Here is a 21,865-nt window from a genome sequence, read left to right as displayed (position 1 = left end):
AGCTGTCATATCGGTAAATTGTAGTTCTGTGAATAACCACATTTAATTTGATTGATTGATTATAATTGATTATGGTCACATGTCCTATAGCAGATAAACATAATTCATGCATTTCAGAACGAGAACGATTTTCCAAACTTATACAATCTGTTTTGCACTAGTCCGACTCTTTATTGTGCTAGCATCCCAGAGCAAGTAGGCATGTGAACCAACTCGGACACATTATTCTGACTAGAACGCATGGTGCAATCAGTCGGCACTCTACCTTCACAAATACAATCGATGAAGAATTTTAAAGTCTTTGCATGCTGGGACTCGGCAAATGATCGAACCCACGACCTCCCACACCTGAAGCGAACACGCAAACATGAGACCACCTAGGTTGGAATTTCAAATTGTGACTGTTGTAGACAATTTTTGTCCTGGAGTGCAGTATCGGATCCAAGGTGTGAGTGTGTGTATGTGTGTGTATGCGTGTGTGTGTGTGTGTGTGTGGGGGGGGGTAGCACCTCTCCTTTTAATGGAAAATTTCCATGTGTAAAATTGACAAAAAATGGTAAATATCTTAGGCCAATCTAATTAAAACTAAATCTTTAATTACGCTACACTGCTTGGCTTGGCACATGTCAGATCATGCATTTTAATCAGATCCTAGCGCTGCCTTTATCTGAGGAACCCCGACTGGCACCCTTCCTTTTCAAAGTGTTTGGATTCCCCCTGCATGGAGTGTAAATTTGAATTAGTATGGTCTTTTAATACGAATTCGTATCATATATCCCTGGGATAAGGAAATGTCGAGCTGTTTCATTTGTGGGTGAGAACAAATACTTTAAAACATTTAAGGAATGACTGTTATATTTTTTCGGTCTATAAGGAAATAACCTCAATCAAGTGATTCACACTAAATTACCTACGTATTAGGTTTCTTTTCAAGTGTGCACCACGGGCATTGAGGTTATTCCAAATAGACCGAAAAAATATTAGAGTCATTTTCTTGTAATTTAATTTTTGTATGACATTTTAGGGTGTAAATCAGCAAAAAAAAAAAAAAAAAAAAAAGATTGATGACGTCCCAGTCACATTACAAAATTTGGTCTATGAGATGTATGAGTTGATGGACAAAATTTGTTGGCCAATCAGAAAGCGTGTTTTATCTGCAATCAAATTATACAGAGATGATGAAAAAGTTATATTTCGACTTCGGCGCAACCACAGACAACTGTAATCAAGTGCATGTGTACAAATCTCAAATCACCAGTTATGTGTACATCATATATAAAATCAATAACTTTGTAATGCGAAGTTCAGGAAAGTTATATTATATTACGCTCCCAGCATTGTTATTTTAAAAAAAAAAGAATCAAGACTTCCGAAATAGATTTTCAATTACCTTCTTCCATGTCAATCTTCAGAAATAAAATGAAGAATTTTTGGATACTGGTTTTGACATCTAGTCTATGATAATCCAAATAACTTTGAAATAACAAGTCTTGCTTTTTTGTTCGTTGCACTGCTTTGTCGTTATCATGTTTTTCGTTGGTTATAAGTTTACTGTGAAAATTAATAAACTTCCGGATATTGAAAATCGAAGAATTTTTCTTAGAAACACATCAAGTTATGCACTTGAGTCATTACCTAATAGAAACAGGCAGAAAAACAGTTCTAGCAGGACCGAGTTGGTGTGTATGTTTTTTTAAATTTTTTTTCTATAAAAATTGCGATAGAGCACGATTGCTTTGAAGATCAAAACTTACTGGCCAGTACCATGGCACTAGACCGGTCGCGGGTCGTGTTTACTTCAACAGTTACAGAGGTGTCTGGCAAGCCCTTTTCTGACTTGGTGCGAGGAAGGAAATTCCAACCTCTTACGTTGTAGGAATAACCGCTTTGTGACAGGCCAGTGACAAACCTATTTGGCACTGGCAGAAGAATTAAACCCTTGAATATAGCAGTAGTGTATGGGATCCTTTCCTCCAGAAGCACATCTATCAGCTGGAGATGATACAACGACGAGCAGCCAGATTCATCGGCCATCAATATTTACAAGATCCAGGGACAGTAACAACACTCCTAGAAGACCTGAAATTACCAACACTTCAGGATCGACGAAGAACATCACGTCTACTACTATTTTACAAAATCGTACATCAAATAGTAGCAATACCGATACCGGATTACATTCAACAACCAACTAGAACGACCAGACAGTTTCACCAAAGGCGTTTCATTAGACTAGGCTCTACTAGTGAGCAGAGAAAAAACAGCTTCTTTGTTTGAACACTCATAGACTGGAACGCCTTACCAGCACAACTGATCGACCAGGAGGACTATGAGGCATTTAAGACCAGCCTCATATCCTATGTCCAGAATCCGTAGAGAGCTAGCCATGTTTTTATCTGCACTTCACCTTTCACATGTAAATATTGTAAAGCACCTTTTTGGATGACGATCACTAGTTTCTTCCCCATTCGTGTGGTGAGTCGGACAGGCTCTTTACAGATTACCATTGTAGATGTAGATGTAGATGTAAACCTTTGGCCAAGCCAGTTACTCTGCTACATTTTGTATTTAAGTCTTCAGTGCTGATAGCCCATCTTCCCATACTTCCCAAAACTCAAGAGCCTTTATTCCAAAAAGAACTAACTATGCAGGTACAATGTACATGTAGGCCACCGTTCCGCACTTCAGTCTACTATTAATATGGGGTAGGCATTGCCTAAATCAGCAAGCACCGTGAGCTTTACCATACATTTACCGTCTGTGCGAGACTCATAAAAAATAATGAAGGACATTACAAAGAGGGGGCGACCCGTTAGAAAATGTTTGCAAGTGCAATATTTTCATTTATATTTAAGCAGCAAGCAAAATCAATATTTCTATTGGAAAATCTGTCTTTTTTTTAATGGGGGAGTTTTTCTCAATTAATGAATAACTTGAACAATTTTCCCCCAAAAAATTCCAACCCCATGGCTCCCTTTCCCCTCGCTCTCAAAATGGTCAATAACTTTATTGCACCTCACAATACTTTACATTTTTTATCCCTTAAGGGCATCTGTAGCAACATCCATTTCAGTTTTGGCATGTCAGATCAATCTGTACGTGTACAGATACCGGAAATATAACAGTTCTCCACGGATGGTAGGAATATTTTACACATATCATGCGACATAAACAAAATTCAGATGACAGCTGAATATTCCAAACAAGAAAATGATTGCCTTTCCTATCTTAGAAAAGCTATGCTTTGATTTTGAAAATGTAATCAGAGTTGTATTTTTTTCCAAGGCAGGTTAGGTTCTTTACAACAGTAACAGTGTAACAGCGGAGATACACGTACATTCATCCATGTGTTTCCCAGAAGTTTTTAAAAACATAACATTCACTTCTTTAAATAAGTAAAACTAATTAGAAAAAGACATGGAAACTATCAGATAAGATGAATTTATTTTTACTGAAATGTAATCTTAACCTATATTTTTTTATTTGTTTGATTGAAAGAAATGATGAATTTTCTCCGTAAGGACAGTCACTTTTTGTTCTGGGACATGACTTTTTTTCGTTAGTATATTGGAGAACCTTAAGAGAAATTTAGAAAGTGCATGTAATGACCATAGAGCTTAAACCGCTTTGCGGCGCTTGCTATTATTTGTTATGCAGACATGAATACAGTCAATTAACTCTTTAGCTTTGTAAACTGCTTTATTAATCAATGCCTTAAAATACTATAGAAATTGATATGCTTGTATTTTTGCAGTTATTCTAAATCCAAACTTATATAGATCCAATACACCAATACAGATTAATACATTTGGGCATACATTTTGTAATACATACATACCAATATGCATAAATATATTAAGACATACCGTAAATATTTTGTTGGGTGTTTCTGAAAAGAAGATAATTAAGGCTTACATTACCAGCTCCTACATTGTATATGTAGGTCCATGTTCAAAGCATTTTTATATACAGTACACCCAGAGAGTATAGATTCTCAAACTCTCATTTGGGTGTCACTTTTCGGAGTGACTCCAGGAAATTAAAAGAAATGCCATAAAAATCCTGGAGTGATTTTGGCGTACTTCCTCCAAAAGTCAATAAAATACTTCCAGCTGGGAGTTTCTTATTGCCCTGATTACCCTTTGAAGTACCACCTACATCCTGTCTTACCTGTCAGGTGAACATTATTACAATACATAAGGTAACAAAATACTAGGAGTGACTCCAAAATACTCCCAGATGGGAGAAATCACTTGGAGGATTTTAGGAGTGGACTCTGAAAAACTATGTGATCCACTGGACACCAAATGGGAGTTTGAGAATCTATACTCTCTGGATGTACTGTAGGTTTAATTGTGATTTCCATTGATGAAAGATTAGTTTGTTTTGTTTTAAGAGGATTTCAGGCTCTAAATAGGGTTTGTAAGTCTCGTTCTAGTTTCAGTTTCCCTTCCCGAATTTCTGGTGTAGAACGTATTGAAATCCGAAGACCGATATGCATTGTAGTGTGTACTTCCGGGAAATTCAAACGCTGCTTCACAATGCAAAATCTTCTATTTTATGTTGTTCTAAACATTTTTATCTCTTAAAACTGGATAATTGTCATTTTTAATCAGTATTTTTACCCAAAAATGATACTTCGTTTTTAATATTGAACTCAATGCTTTGTTAATGACGAATCTCCATACATTTGAATGGTAGACTAGGACCCATTCTTATGAAACCACAGAGTCACCTTATGAGACTTACATACCCTATACCATGTACAATGTAAAAAGTAACATTTCAGCTTTTTTTACTGCATCTTTTCTTCCAGTTTGCTATTTTACCTTTCTCTGTTATTTCTTATAAATTCTTATTTGGGTTGTATTACTTTAGAAACTTACATGTAAATACATGTATGTTTATCTTTTAGAAATATCTGCTCAGGGCAGTCCATATTAACATGGCAGAAACAGGAGATAGCTGTGGAGGTGGTGACAAAGCTGTACCAGTGAACTTTGCTCCATGTTTGTCACCTAGAACATGCTCTAGTGCTGTCAGCACAGAATCTGTGTTAAGTGTACCAGAATCCCTTCAAAATGAGGAAGAGTATCGTTATGTTGAAATGTCTCATCCTGCCCAGCTTCTATCTGGCTTGCGGGACCTTCAAAATAATTTACAATTTTGTGATGTGGTTATATGTGTTGATAGCTATGAATTTCCTTGCCATAAAGTTGTTTTATCTGCATTTAGCCAGTATTTTAGAGCAATGTTTGCTGGAGGATTAGCTGAAAGCCAGCAGAAAAAAGTTACATTAAATGGGGTTGAACCTCAAATGGTGAAAATTCTTATAGACTATGGTTATACTTCAGAGGTAGTTATAACTCGACAGAATGTTCAATCACTTCTTTCGGCAGCTAATTTACTTGAGATAATCCCAGTGAAAGAGGCATGTTGTTTATATCTTGAACAAAATATGGATGAATTGAATTGTGTTGGAATTCATTGTTTTGCCGAACTCCATGCATGCTGTGAACTGCAACAAAAATCAAAAGATTATATTTTACACCATTTCCCATCAGTCTGGCCACATGAAGAATTTTTACAAATAGCGAAGGTCAAATTAGTTGAACTTTTATCTGATGATGATTTGAACGTTGATAATGAGGAAACAGTTTACCATGCTGCTATTCGATGGCTAGATCATGATGTTGGTAACCGTCGAAATGGATTTGAAAGTGTTTTAGAATGTGTTCGCTTACCTTTAGTTAGTTGTTATTTTATTCATGACAATGTTGAAAGTCATGAAGTCATTAAACATTCAGATGCTTGTCAAAAACTAGTCAAAGAAGCCAAAGATTTTCATTTGTTACAAGACAGAAGGGCAGAATTCTCAAGTCCACGGACAAAAGTTCGAAAGTCTTCTGGTTTGTATCAAAGATCAATATTTTGTATTTAAAATTTCATGCAAATTTGTGAGATGCTCTGTACAACCTTGATTCCCAATACTTTTATTCTAGAAACTAAAATTTGAGGCTACAAATTTTGAAAAGTGAGTAAAGCAAAAGCTGTAAGATACATGTACAATGTGCAATGTACATGTACAAATTAGATCATATTAAGTTAATGTAATTTTTAGTGTAATAATTTTTATTGAGCCAATGAGGTTTTCTATTTCAACATAGAAAATTTGGAGTCAGTGGACATAAATGTTCAAATTGATTATAATGCATAAACCAGGAATTTCAGCAGAAGCCCTCTCTTACTGTAAAAATGTTAGAATTTGTAGCAGTAATCCTTAATCACTTTGATTGACAGGGATCATTGCAATCTTGAAATAGCCATTGAAGACATGAGAATTAGGAACATACACATGTACTCACAGATTACATGCATGTGCAAATGTACTATACATTCAAAGTGTTTTGCCACAAAATTAGTTTTTGAAAGAAAATAATTGAATACCAGTAAATTTTAAGTTGGACATTGATGAAATCAAAAGGAAAAGTTATTAAATGTACAAAAATGTATTTAAAAAATCTTATAAATCATTCTTACAAATTTTTGTTGTTAATACTTTTACTTTTAAATTATGATTAGAAATGTATGATGTATTTGCAGATAAGACAGAAGTCATCGTCGCTGTTGGTGGTGAAGATGATAAGGTAGTGCTGAGAAGTGTGGAGACCTATGACCCCAATACGTTGTCATGGAAACCATTAGCATGTCTTCCATTCGCTATAAGTAAACATGGGATAGTTTCTGCAGGTTTGAAATTTTAAATTATAAACATGGAATGTAATTCAGTCTTTCAATTGTATTATTCTAAGTGCTGATGTTTTTTTTTCTATTTTTAGAGCAGTTAAACAATTAGATCAAGGAGTTTATGTCTTTAATGTTCAGGGATTGTTATTTTGTAAAGATAATAATAAAATTGAAGTATTTGGCTCACTTTTATGCCCATTTTTTTATGAGATAGTATGGTATACTGGTACATTTATTTTGTATCTGTCTGTCATTCTTTTTATACATCATACAATAACAAAATACTTGAGGTATTTGTTTTTTTCAATTTAACTTTTTGTCACAATGGTTATCTTCATGAAGAGAAGCTACCCTTCATTTTTCACTTTTTTCCATAGAGGTACAATGTATGAGGTGTTAAGCACAGAAAAAGGGGAAGCTTGCAAAAAAAATTGATTTGGACTACATTTAAGAGACACAGACAATAGATTGGCAGCCAAAACACAAACTGTAATTAAAATCAGCTGGAAGAGTAATCAAGGAAACCAAGGTTATAGCGGTAATCAAAAGAATGTAATCCAGGGACAAAGACCAGACATGGAAAACAGACATACACAACAAAGAACATAAAACATAAATCATAAATACAAAGTAACAAAAGCAAATGAGGAACTCGGACTCCACTAAAAACTGGGAGCATGGACCAGGTCCACTGTTAGGGTAAGCGTCCTCTGGAAAAAAAGAATGGGATATAGATAAACCAATACATATGACCAATTTTCACTAAATTAAACTTTTAATAGATAGACCTTACAATACTTGTCATGTGTTTTATTTTGATCAGCAACATCAATCTGATGTGCACTGATGTCAACGATTTTGTATGCACAGCTGGAAGATTCGAAAGACATCACATCAAATAAATTTTGCCAATTATTATCTAGGTAATAAAAAGTCACTAGTATGTCTTGAAACGTTTTTTAATGAGGAAATGTCATTGGCCAGAAAAAAACCAAAATGGTATGTTTTATTTGTAAGAGACAGCTATTTTTTTTGTGGCTGGTGGGGGATCACATTGGCCAGAAAATTAAAAAAAGTCATAAATTTGATTTCTAGGAGACAGCTATTTGTTTCTGGCTGGTGGAGAATATCCTGATGGGTCAGCCAATAAAAGTGTGATGAGATATGATCCAAGCTTAGATACATGGACTGAAGTAGCTTCTATGAACATTGCCAGATCTGAACTGGGTTCGTATGAGGAATTGTTCTACATATATACTCCTTGGTCATGCAGAAGTTTTTTCTACATGTACATGTATATTCCCTGGGTAAACATTTTTTTTAACCCATAAATTACCTCTGAACACAGTCTGTTCATCCCATACATCTTTAATAGGAAAATAAGCAAATTTTTTGGGAATTGGGAAATTTGGAATATTGGTTCAAAACAGTGAAAAATCATTTGTATAGAGAATAGCAAGAAAAACACTAGTCATAAACAATTAATTAGTGTAATTTTAAGTAGAAACACCATATTCTGCACTTGGACTACCAATTGGGAAATATCTTATTTGGGATAATATTTGAGCCATTTTTTTCTCTAGATAGTAAGCTTTCATGAGGGGCACAGTCTTATTTTTGAGGTAATTTTAGACAAACAACATCACTGCGGGAGTGTGATTACCTTAAAATCATGGACAAGTGTCAGTACTCTTCCAAAAACCTTTCAGAGGAGGAGGTATCGACATTAAGTAACGTCTTCCTAAGTATATACATCTGTACCAGTGGAAACAATGAAATAAGTAGAATTTTGAAAAAAACATCTATCATGAAGAATTCAAGAAACTCGGTTAAAAAAGATAATGCAATTAATATAAATGATAAATGATAAATAATAGTATAAATGGATATTTTTCCCACACATTTACAATGACATTTTTCACTAAAGCAGGCAGCAGTCTCAAATATTTTATTCCTTAAGAGAATTCACTAAAGATAGTAATTCCATCAAACCTACATGTAGTTCTGTGTCAGATATTTGGAGATATTTGGTGATAGAGTTTGGTTTGAGGTAGGACTTGTCAGTCTGAATTTAGTTAGTTTGATGTACATTTCTGGTCCAGATACAAATTGTATCTCATGAACAAAAATGAGACAATAGTCACTTTGTTTACATTTATATCCCACAAATGATTAAGAAATGGGTGCACTTGCTCCTCTTGAGACAGACACACATTTAAAGGTTAATTATTTTAGCATCATCTACTAATAATTTAAATTTTTTTTTGGGAAAACCTTTACTTAGGGGGTTAGTCATGCCAGCATGGCTAAGGAGTTAGGTTAGTTGGATAACAGGAAAATTTACTAACACCCTCTAAATTTTGACTACATAACCTAATTCCTTAGTAAAGGTTAGTTCCAAATATAAATAATACCTTAAGTTAAATTATTTAGATTAATTAAACTGTCATTCATATGAGAGTAATTTTTTTACTTTAAATGACTGCAAATTGATAAAAACTGGCATTAGAAAAAACAAAACTCTGGTATCAAACCATAAAACCTGCATTAGGTTGTTGGTTAGATTTTGATGTACTTTTTTGATATATATATTATTTAATATATTTCTCTACATTAAAGTACTGGCATTGCTGGCATTTGATATTTAAAAGGCTGTCCATGTAAAACTCAGGCAGGTCCTATGATATGGTTGGCACAGGGTAAATTTTATCCCACTGAAGTTTTTGTTTCAATGTAATGTTTACATCATATGTATGTCAAATTGTAAAAGGATTTTTTTAAAGCAACAATAGATGGCTTGGAGAAAGATTTTTTAAATAGTTCCATAACAAAGCAACCAAATTTTGCAAAAAAAATAAAGAGTTATCTCCCTTTTTCATTGAATTTCAATGCTTCCTATGTACTCTTTTCTCTTTAACCATTGCAGTTTATCAAACAGACCAACATTCAACTTTGAGAAAGGATGCCTTTGTGATATGAAATTTTTTTGGAACAAAAATTGTCTCGAGCAACCCACTGCCTGGGTTTTGTATGGATGCCCTCTTAAATGATTTGTTATGTATCCTTGTTTACATTCTAGGTCTAGTGATGCTGGATGGGTTCATGTATGCTATTGGTGGCTGGGATGGCAATGTAAGATTAGACAGTGTGGAGTACTATAATATTGAGACCAATGAATGGACAATGGTTCCACCAATGAAAATGGCCCTGACAAGTCCAGCATGTGTTTCCCTCAATGGGATGCTCTATGTTACAGGTACTTGAAAAAACGGCAGTATACTGTGTTGCAGTAATTTTTTGTGGGTTGGTAATTTTGGAGTCTGTGTAAAAACTACAAAACAAATTTTACCAAGGTTTGCGACAAAGTTGCCAAATTCTGCATTCACACACCAGAATGACTCATCATACAGTATTAAAGACATACATGTACATTTGGTCTGGTGAATTGTCTATATGTGAATATTTTAAATTCATTTGCAGGGTTTGACACTACATTTGTGTGATGGTCAACAGGACTACTTCAGAGGTAAAACAGGTAGTCCCCAGACAGTACTGATGGTTCTGTTCTTAGATCTTATGAAAAATAAAGCAAAATTTAGATAGCCCATAGGACTACCATGAACATTTGTCTAGTGGTCCTCTCCAAAATTAGGGTGGCACAGGACTACTGAACTACTGTTATTGTCAATCCCTGATTGCTAGTTTAAATGATACCCAATGTTTTTCTTCTTTTTAGTGGAATATTATATTTTCTTCTGATTTTGTTAAGTGGCTGCTTGGTCGAAGTCTTAAAATTAAATCTGCTCTGTGTAGTGATGTTTCAGTGATCGATTTTTCATTTTCCACCGATGATCAATTGTTTTTTTTTTTTTTATAAAATTGATTATCACCAATCCAGATTCAAATAACGTCACTGTATATGTATATCGTGCCAAGAACACATTCAGATTTAACTGGTGATAATATTTTACTTATTCACTCTTTCCAATTAACAATTTTCTTGCCTTGTCTTTAGGTGGAGCCATACTAGAAGATGGTGATGGTATAGAGATTGTACAGTTATATAATCCACGGACACAGTTATGGATAGAAGTTAGACCAATGAGAATACCACGGTCTGGATCTGGGGCCTGTGTGTTGGATGGCAAGATTTATGTCATTGGTAGGCTGTAACTATAATCATAGGAAAAGACAGACATATTATAGTATACTTCTGTCTAGCCATTAGGATGTCTGTCTGTCTGTTTTTCAATTGTTATATAATAACTGTAAATTACTTTGTAGGATTTTAATGATATTCTGACAGAACATTTTTCTACATTGATAAAAGTTTCTTTTCATTTTTTATTATTTTTCAACTTTGGTTATAGAGTAATGGGACTGAAATGACTGGACACAGGCATATTATATGTTGTGTAATATGAGGCAGGTGTAACATATAAGAGGACCAAGTTTAATACATTGATATTGTTAAAAATAATGATGGTTTCTATTTTTTCTAAATTAAGTAGGATCTATTTTCCTTCATATAACTGTACAAAACTTTCAGATGTGAGCTATTAACAGATAGACATTTTGTTTTTGTTTAAGATACGAAACTAGTGGAGATTGTTACAGGATAACTTCCTGTGAGACTGAAATCAGGCTTTTTGCACTTTTAAGGTTAAAATTTGTAATGATTAACCATTGCTTATGCAATGCAACCTGTTATTATAATCGACCAAAGGGGAAGAAATATTACTCCCTTGATAATGGGAGAAATCTAACAAATGACTTTAAGAATGTGTTGTACTATTATCATATATAAAAATCAAACACATCTGTAAGGGTGAGTGGCACACGATGGTTTCCATATTGTAATTAAATTTGCTTGCTTTAAATGTTTACAGAGAATTATTAAAATGATACTGAACATTGATCAGAAAACCACTAGTTAATAATTTAGTTTGTTGTGCTTTTCTTGTAAATATCTATGAATTATCTCCCTTTAAAACATTTTTCTCTAATGCTTTCTTTGTAAAAATGTCTGAAAAGAGTAGAATGATACAAGTCTGATGAAGAAAGCAACTAGTATAACAAGACAGACTAAGAAAAATCCACAATAATTCATGTGTGTTTTTCAAAGGCTTTTTCTCTTCTATAAATATTCACAAATTATTGATCTGACATGAGTTATCTCCCTTACATATATTGCATTCTGAGCCAGCACTCCACAGTATTGTAGAACTGCCTAATTTTGGTCTTGTAATCTGATGCTTTGTAACATTTATCACTTTAAAAAAATGTCAAGCATCTGTAAATCTATATATCTAGAAATAGCTCTAGCCAAGGCCTTCAGGATGCAGTAAAAATGTTCTGGAAAAAAATTACCCACAGCATATAGGGTTACCATAGAAACCATGCAAAAATATGCGAAAATTTGCAAAAAAGTTCATAAAATCAGGTTTAAAAATATCAAATTTCCCGCAAAATATCTGCAATTTTTATTTCATCCCCTGAAACTGTTCAAACTTTTTCCTTCGAAAACCCCTTCCTCATATGGGCATCGCCGGTTAGATTTTGAGCTATTTCACCTTGTAATCCACTTATTAAATTTAGCATGGTGAAAAATTGACTTACTTTCACTTTCACAATGAAGTCAAATTGTCATTGAAAAAAAGCCCCTTCAACATTGAAAATATATAAAACATTGCAAAATACTTCCAAAAGTCCCCTTTTTTCAGAAAATGTTTGATCAACAATAGATTCTTCATTTTTAATCACTATAGCAACCACCGGTTTCCATTTATGTCATTTTTCATCCCTAGCCAAAAGTGGGAAACTAAACTAAACTGTGGAGTGCTGGCTTAAGCAGAATGCAATATTAAATATTGTAATTTTCTAGTTATTTCTTGAAAGCTTACCTTCTTACGAGTAAAATGATACCAAATTTATCATAATTGGACAATTGATAACAATTTTAGAGGCATTCTCATACTAGGCTATCTCCTCTTCATTAGTGCAGAACTTTCCTTATACCTAAGTGCAGATATGCACTTCACTGTTTTGCTATAATCATCTTTTAAATGAAAATTTCCACTTAAAACATACAAAATCACAACCTATGTATACTTATAAACCCTACATTTGAGGTTTTGTAAGCTTCTAACACCGGTTTTATGCCAAAATAGTGCATTTGAAGCTCATCGCATGAAAAATCACAGAAATCTGAATGAACTGAAAACCAAACACTAAAAAGCCCACTCCAGGTCTAAGGTTATTAAACCTTTGCTTATTGTGCACTTAAAAGTTGCCCGGTTAACTATTTTACATGTAACCTGTGCAAATATTTAGCTTTTAAAAATATATTTCATTCTTTGTGATGGCAAGAGCCATATTCAAACATGAATCAGTTCAATGATTGTTCTGTTAACTTTGCAAAAAATCTGCATAATTGGTTGCTAGGGACTTCTTAGCTAACAACAACATAGGTCCATACCATAAGTTACATTTTTTTAACCCTTGTATCAAAGCATAGCATAAAAACACTAGTTTCTAAGAAGTAAAGCAATTTTTTAAATGTGTAGGGGTATAGGCAGCTCCCTTTAAGCCAGCACTCCACAGTATTGTAGAACTGCCTAATTTTGGTCTTGTAATCTGATGCTTTGTAACATTTATCACTTTAAAAAAATGTCAAGCATCTGTAAATCTATATATCTAGAAATAGCTCTAGCCAAGGCCTTCAGGATGCAGTAAAAATGTTCTGGAAAAAAATTACCCACAGCATATAGGGTTACCATAGAAACCATGCAAAAATATGCGAAAATTTGCAAAAAAGTTCATAAAATCAGGTTTAAAAATATCAAATTTCCCGCAAAATATCTGCAATTTTTATTTCATCCCCTGAAACTGTTCAAACTTTTTCCTTCGAAAACCCCTTCCTCATATGGGCATCGCCGGTTAGATTTTGAGCTATTTCACCTTGTAATCCACTTATTAAATTTAGCATGGTGAAAAATTGACTTACTTTCACTTTCACAATGAAGTCAAATTGTCATTGAAAAAAAGCCCCTTCAACATTGAAAATATATAAAACATTGCAAAATACTTCCAAAAGTCCCCTTTTTTCAGAAAATGTTTGATCAACAATAGATTCTTCATTTTTAATCACTATAGCAACCACCGGTTTCCATTTATGTCATTTTTCATCCCTAGCCAAAAGTGGGAAACTAAACTAAACTGTGGAGTGCTGGCTGAGTAAAAAACAAAAAAAAGTGACAAAATCAAAACACTTAATATTTCTGAAAAGAAATGTTAATAAATTAAATTCTTTAACACATAATAATAAAGCACCATTTCTTTTCATGTGCTACACAATTTTGAATTGATTTGAATATGAACTTGAGTTCCATACTGTCTTTTTGTTTTGGCACAATTATTGCCCTTTGATCTTCAAATTTATGCAAAAATTGCCACATATTCATAATTGTGAGACTTGCATGGATGATGTGTTTGGAATGTGTCCAGATCATGTTTGAAATTAAGTGCTGCACTGCTTTAGGTCTCACTAACCACTTCTAACGTTTCCATTACTTTACATGTTAAAAAAGTAATTTTCAAAGTCTCACTGTGAATTCCCAGGACAAATGACATCTTAAAGCTGCATACCGTTGCGAAGCTTGGAAAATAAGGCTTCCAAAATCATTATGCTAATGGTACGATCATAGTAAAAATTCTTCACAAAATTTACTTGAATAAATAATACTGAAAATCCACATTTTTACCTGTTCTGCTAACTGACAGCATGGAGGCAAATTACTCACACATGTAAACAATATTCATACACTTTTGTAGTTAATTGCATATATGATTTTAAAGTACACATTCTCAGCTTTATTTTGACTACTTTTAATCATAATACACACAAATAATGCACTTACAATGCATATGTCTAGGTTCAGTGTGTTTTTGGTACTACATAGGGGGGTGGCCATTTGACCCGGAAGTGGTTAGTGAGACCTTAAAAACATTTTATGAGTTTTTATGTTTTTCTGTTTTTACATTTTATGAAAGCTTGTGGTATTGTGAGTCTAATAAGACCAAAACTATCAAAATCAGACATAGGACTACAAAGAAATGGTCATTTTTATATCATGCCCCTCAGTGATATTTTCCCTAAATTACTAAAAAATTACAATTTTAACTAACTTGTCACACCAAATTGATACCTATGATAATTCAAGAAGTTGTAATAGTAAATATCATTTATCATTATGAAAAAAGAACAGATTTCAACAATTTATATCATACCTATTTCATTACTGTGTGATTCTTAGTCTGTGCTGTGTGACTATTTGAGTACTTTGAATATCCCAAGCAGTGACGTTGTGTATTTCATGGATGACGTCAAGTTATGAGTCACTGTTACTGATAAAAATCTTGTTGCTATGGTGTTTTTTAAATTACCTTGCACAATGCACATTTTAAAATATAGCCAGATTACCAATATCACTATACTGATTTTATGGGAAAATGGAAATAATGACCAGGAAAGGCAATTTTCCTCAAATTATGCATTTCTCTGAAATATGCCATAATTTAATTTATGGTCTCACTAACCACTTCTAACGTTTCCATTACTTTACATGTTAAAAAAGTAATTTTCAAAGTCTCACTGTGAATTCCCAGGACAAATGACATCTTAAAGCTGCATACCGTTGCGAAGCTTGGAAAATAAGGCTTCCAAAATCATTATGCTAATGGTACGATCATAGTAAAAATTCTTCACAAAATTTACTTGAATAAATAATACTGAAAATCCACATTTTTACCTGTTCTGCTAACTGACAGCATGGAGGCAAATTACTCACACATGTAAACAATATTCATACACTTTTGTAGTTAATTGCATATATGATTTTAAAGTACACATTCTCAGCTTTATTTTGACTACTTTTAATCATAATACACACAAATAATGCACTTACAATGCATATGTCTAGGTTCAGTGTGTTTTTGGTACTACATAGGGGGGTGGCCATTTGACCCGGAAGTGGTTAGTGAGACCTTATTTTGTGACTGAGTTATTCCCCTTTGAAAATAGACAGAGTAAATATCTGGCTAATTTGATGGAGCATGTGTCAATCAAGAACAGTAATTCTAATTGAAATTATATTAATGTAACAGTTTCCTTATTAACATCTTTTCAAACAATGATGTGTTTTGAATAAAACAATGAAAGTTTTTATTTGTATGATTTTTACATTGCTGCCAGTAATGTCAACTGTTTCAATGCTTTAGACAGACAGGCTAAAGATTAAGACTCAAGAAAATGCATCCCCCCTCTCAAAAAAAAAAAAAAAAAGAAAAACATTGTTTATATTTGTAAAAAGCTGAAGATGCGAAATTTCCTCTCTTTATATCTTGCGAACTATAAATCAGGCAATTTTGCATGTCCTTGGCTGAACTCATACTTGTATAAAAACATGATTAGCTGTCTAAATACAAACATTTAACAAAATGGCTCTTTCAACTGAACTTTAATTATTTTATAAAATGAATATTTAAGAAAAAACAATTACTAGTAAAATTCTTATTTAATTTAAGGTGGCTGGCATGCGTCTACGGAGAACACTAAAAGGGTGGAATGCTATGATCCTAAGACTGATATGTGGACAGAGAAGGGTCCCCTGAATGAGAGGCGATATCGGCCTGGAATTGCTGTAGTCGGAGGAAAAATTTATGCCTGTGGGGGAGAGGAAGGGTGGGATAGGTAACTCAAATTTCTTAATTATCAAAATGTTTTAAAGATTTATTCTTTGGTCTTACAAAAGGTGTAATTACATAAATATATTAATTATTGTTTACAACAATTTGTCTTAGCAAACATATGAAAACACACTTCCTTAAAACAGAAAGAAGAGTTATCACTACACTGACAGAAAAACTGATAATGGAAAGAAAGACATAAGTGGAAAGAAGTGTTATTACAACACTTCACTGACAGAAAAAGTTATGGATGAACAGAAACACATACAAAACAAGAGAGATTTTTATTAGTACTAAAAATTGTCATAACTGATATTTATACTGTCATATCTGCAAAACTAAAGAATATGGTCTCACTAACCACTTCTAACGTTTCCATTACTTTACATGTTAAAAAAGTAATTTTCAAAGTTTCACTGTGAATTCCCAGGACAAATGATATCTTAAAGTTGCATACCGTTGCAAAGCTTGGAAAGTAAGGCTTCCAAAATCATTATGCTAATGGTAGGATGATAGTAGAAATTCTTCACAAAATTTACTTGAATAAATAATACTGAAAATCCACATTTTTACCTGTTCTACTAACTGACAGCATAGAGGCGAATTTCTCACACATGTAAACAATATTCATACACTTTTGTAGTTAATTACATATATGATTTTAAAGTACACATTCTCAGCTTTATTTTGACTACTTTTAATCATAAAACACACAAATAATGCACTTACAATACATATGTCTAGGTTCAGTGTGTTTTTGGTACTACATAGGGGGGTGGCCATTTGACCTGGAAGTGGTTAGTGAGACCTATGATAGCTTTAGCTTAACTCCCCTATCTGTCAATGTTTCCAGGACATTGTTAGAAGATGTTATAAGAATAATAAATACATGAACAATAGCAACATATAAAATAAATACTAAATAACTAAATACAAATAAACTATGTATAAAATGCATGGAAATGAATAAAATGGGGCTCAAATTTTCGACCTTAAGGCCTTTGTAAGGCAAAAAGTTTTAGTGTTTTATATATTGACTTGATAATTACTTTGATGTAAGATCTACAGTGTATATTAATAAGTTTCAATATATTCTTTTAATACAGGATTTTAATTTAAATGATATTTTCAAGGTACCACGACACAATAGAGTGCTACAATCCTTTAACAGATTCTTGGGAAATAATTGGTGAAATGCAAACTAGTCGTAGCTGGCTCAGCTGTGTTTCCATGGTGATACGGAAAGATCTCATTGGTAAAGACAGAAATACGACCCATCAATGTACAGTCTAATGAAGATGTTATTATTACAGAAAAAAACAGGGCTCTGTTCTTCCAATATTAACCATAATAGGGCTTGTAAGTCTCGTCACATGACTTGGTGAATTCACGAGAACATATCCCTTAATTCCATTCAAAAGTAAAGGAAGTGGTTATTTAAAATCACAATCTTATTAATGAAAACCAATTATGCATTAACACAATGACAAAAATAAGGGTTTTATATCTCAACACTATAATAAGTTAGATAATAATGCAACATAGAACATTCTGATAACTATGCATCATTTTGAGGTATCTGGAAGTAGGAACCTAAATACAAATTGGTCATCAGTTTTGCATGCTTTCAACAGTAGAGATTCCAGATAAAAAAATAACTTGAGAATGAGACTTACAAGCCTTGTGTTTGGTCTTAAGAACAGGATAAGCTTCAAGTATTGAAGTTTTTTTATGTTTTATTTCTGTCACTGTCTTGTTTAGGGTTATAGTGTTAAATCTCAATGCCTTTTCTTCAAAATTCTCAAGAGTGCTTATTTAAGAGTTATACAATTTTACTTGCATTTGTGTTTTGTGCTCAATTGTTCCATATTGAAATACTGCTATGTATGAATGTTTTGCAAATACACGGTAATAACTGTTGTAAGAATTGTTTCGAGGAATCAATTTATTTTTTTGGTGGGGAGAATGAGTGGAGTTTTTTTATTTACAAACAGAAATCTGATTATTTATACATTTTTTTATTTTCCACTGTTTGCCTTCTATGATGGCCACTTTGTAAGATTCTTTGTCCTTGGTAATTTTTAATCATGAGTCAAGAACTGTATGGCTATTTCTAATTTGGTCCCAGTCCTCTCTAAATAGAATGGATATAGCCTGTTACAAATTTTACTATTTTGGGCCCTGTTACTACCTATGCATTGTCATAACTCAGGGCTGTAAACATGTTAATTACATGTGTTTATATGTATTCTGGATGCTGCATTATACAGCTGTGGTTAGTATGGTTATCAAAGTACTTAGATAATATATTGTATCTGGCTAAGACAATTCAGAGCCAGGTCTTGCTATATTAACAGCTGTCTTAATGCACATGGTGTGTGAATTTTTCCTGTTTTTTCCTGCGTATGGTATCATAACGAGTGAAAATTTAATATCCCAAAATATAAGCTTTCAACATCTGAATAAATTACCCTTTTCCTGTATTCAAAGTCCCATAACTCTTATTTTACTAATTTTACTGTAGTTACGGGATTTTTTGTTGCTTTTTTGTGTCTTTTTTTTAACAGGGGATTGAGACTTTCAGGGATATGATTTCACCACAGAATTGACAATTTTCAGTTTTTTTTCAAGTCTGGAATTTACCATTACATATCTTATACTGTTCATTTACTTTGTTCCTGGTAAATCATCCAAGAAAATTCTGTGGAGTAAATATTTTTCATGGTACCAATTGTTTTCTTTGTCCAACCTTGAATTTAAGCTTTCAGTGAAATATATTTTTTGGGGATTTAAAAATGAGGCCATACTACAATCTACAAAATCAAAATGTCACAAACACAATAGTCAAATAATCAGGTACTCAGTTGAATCTTTTGTAGGGCTGATTATAAGGATCATTACCTTAGTTGAAAGTTTCTTACTCTCTTTCAAGACATTTGCTAGTAACTGCAAAAAGCAATTTATTTACCTTACAAGGACCATAACTCTAATGAATATTTATCCTACAACTTCATCCCAATAGGGACTTAGGCCTTATCATAAGGATCATTTCATCAACTCAATTTTTTTCTCTTGATATTGTATTCCATGTTATTGGCTAAAAAACTGCAATTAATAATTTTGAGTTGCCTAGCTGGTTCAGTTGTATTGAATTATATTTTCAAATCAGTAATATTTTCTTCAATGTATGACTTTTTTATATCTCTTTATAAACTGAAGCATTTAAATTTTGCATTTGTGACAAGCGGTGTCTCTACATGATATGTATTATGTCTTTTTTATTTTACTAGGAATATTGTAATGATTCATTTATGGTTGTCTTATCTAATGAATTGAAAGGCCAGCCAAACTTTACTTTCTTTCACAAATGCTATGATCAAATGAAAATCATGATTTAAGTTTACAATTCAGATTAAGTCACATGAACTTTTCAGTAACATAATAAATTTGTATGGTAACCACAGTTGGATCCTAGTTAGGAAGGGGTTTTGTGCACTAAATTTTTATTAATTATTTTGAAAATCACTGAAGTAGGCCCCTCAAAGATCAGTCGGTGCCCCCTTTTTATGAATTTCTGGTTCCAGCATTGAAACATAGGCTATTTTTTAACACTCAGAACTTATTAAGTGTGAGTTTTTGTAAGAATTGGGCAAAATGGGAAAAATCTGAAACATGCATGTCAAAAATCCACTAATCTGAAAGTATGATTTCACTCAGGTATGCATTCTCTATTTCATATTATCATTATTTGATCTCTGCATCACTGGATTTGTTCAGAAATTTTTCAATAAAAGGTTTTGACTGAGTTATCTGCCCCATAAATGTTAATTTTCAATGCATTTTAATGAAATTATATGTCAGTTTCCCAACATGATATGGAAAATGATGATGGTGCTAACAGTTGAATTAAACTTTCAAAAGTGTGGGTTTTTTCATACCATGTTTCAACCACTGCCTGTTTCTTACAGAGACTGACATGTAATGCATTAAAAAACACTACCAAAGTATAGGATTCTTTAATTTTTTGGGGGATTTTCTGCCTATGAGATAAATACAATGAAACCTGTCAATACTGACAGTAAATTTTGTCTGGCTTAGACAGGTATGTGGTTTATAAGTTCAAAGTATGTTTAAACTGATACTAAAGGACTCTATAAGTATCTGGATTAGACAAGTTGACCTTAACCAGACATATCAATTCTTTATGGTGACCACAAAGGCAGGGCATTCTGTGTCAAATGGAAACTATTTTTATTTTTTTTTATATTCATTTTCTGGTAAGAATCAGGCAGCACACCATAAAAAATTGACTGAGCTTCTTATTGCTTAAATACATTCAACAAACTGAGAAAATACTATTCATTTTTAGACCCGTGCTAAGATAATCTCTTTCATAAATTCAGTGGAAACTGTTTATACTGAACCCTGAATAGTCCTAAAACATGTCTTAACCAGACACTATTTTTACATTCTTTTTGTTCTTTTTTTAATGCTTGATTCTTGCATCAATCTTTTATTTGAATTATGACCAGATCTAAAGTATAAAGATCTAAATTTGTAGAAATATATTTATTTTCTTTTTTACCATGTTACATTACATAAATGTATGATTAAGTTTACTAATATAAAATTTGTTGTTTGTAATATGAGTTGTTTTTTATCAGGAGTGAATTTAGGAAGGGGTTGACATGTTTTAAAAGGTCAGCAAGTCTACAAATATTTAAGTCTGTACAAAATATGTTGCCTCATACAAAGGGAGGTAACTCAATTTAAACACGAGTCACAGTTGTATGCAGACAACAGTTTATTTGCATCTTTAATTTTATTTCTTGTATTTCAAAATTAGAATGAGAAACTAGATTAAGAGCTTTCAACAATAGTTGTGTATATCACTGAGTCTTCTGGGTAGTTCCAGTAAAATACAATTTTCAAGAGGAATTTTACTGTGGTGTACATGTGTTAAATAGTTTCTCTTTCAACTAAGTTTGTTATCAAGAAGTCATCAAATTTAGTATGGTCTTTCATTTAGGCTTTTGTCTGGTGTTATTGACTTCTTAAATACCTTAAAACATCATTTTACAATGATGAATGGTTCTCTTAAAAGAAGAGATAACAAGAGGCTTCAAGGAACCTGAATTGCTTACTTGGTAAATTTTTTGCCTTTCAAGGGCAATAACTCTAACAAGGAGCTGTCCAACAATATGACTCCATGAACACTTTAGCAGGACTTATCATAAGGATCATATCATCAATTGACAGTTATATTCTATCTACCAGTATTATAATTTTCAAGATATCGGCTGAAAACTGCTAAAACATAATTTTTGGCCTTTCAAGAGCAATGACTCTAACAAGGAGTTGTCCAACAAGT

The 21,865-nt window shown here is 32.9% G+C and overlaps 1 protein-coding gene across 3 annotated transcripts; it reads left to right on the top strand.

Annotated features, from left to right (window-relative positions):
* Positions 1-1,552: 1,552 nt before the first annotated feature.
* Positions 1,553-21,138, top strand: LOC148619844 (kelch-like protein 24). Of its 3 annotated transcripts, none has more exons than XM_088580177.1 (8): positions 1,553-1,679; positions 4,916-5,909; positions 6,604-6,750; positions 7,843-7,974; positions 9,827-10,003; positions 10,763-10,909; positions 16,333-16,498; positions 17,628-21,138. In XM_088580177.1, the coding sequence occupies exons 2-8, from the start codon at positions 4,946-4,948 to the stop codon at positions 17,785-17,787; spliced, it is 1,893 nt and encodes a 630-aa protein (XP_088436303.1). In that variant the 5' UTR covers positions 1,553-1,679; positions 4,916-4,945; the 3' UTR covers positions 17,788-21,138. The 3 variants fall into 3 exon arrangements, with proteins under 3 accessions (XP_088436303.1, XP_088436302.1, XP_088436301.1); XM_088580176.1 differs by having other exon boundaries at positions 1,553-1,683; XM_088580175.1 differs by lacking the exon at positions 1,553-1,679 and adding an exon at positions 1,692-2,416.
* Positions 21,139-21,865: the final 727 nt, after the last annotated feature.

This window comes from Perna viridis, chromosome 4 (genome assembly GCF_037379345.1).
Source record: "Perna viridis isolate PV_CMFRI_1.1 ecotype Kerala chromosome 4, ASM3737934v1, whole genome shotgun sequence".
NCBI classification, from domain to species: domain Eukaryota; kingdom Metazoa; phylum Mollusca; class Bivalvia; order Mytilida; family Mytilidae; genus Perna; species Perna viridis.
Note: the sequence above shows the minus strand (reverse complement) of the source record. Positions and strands in the feature narration are given on the sequence as shown.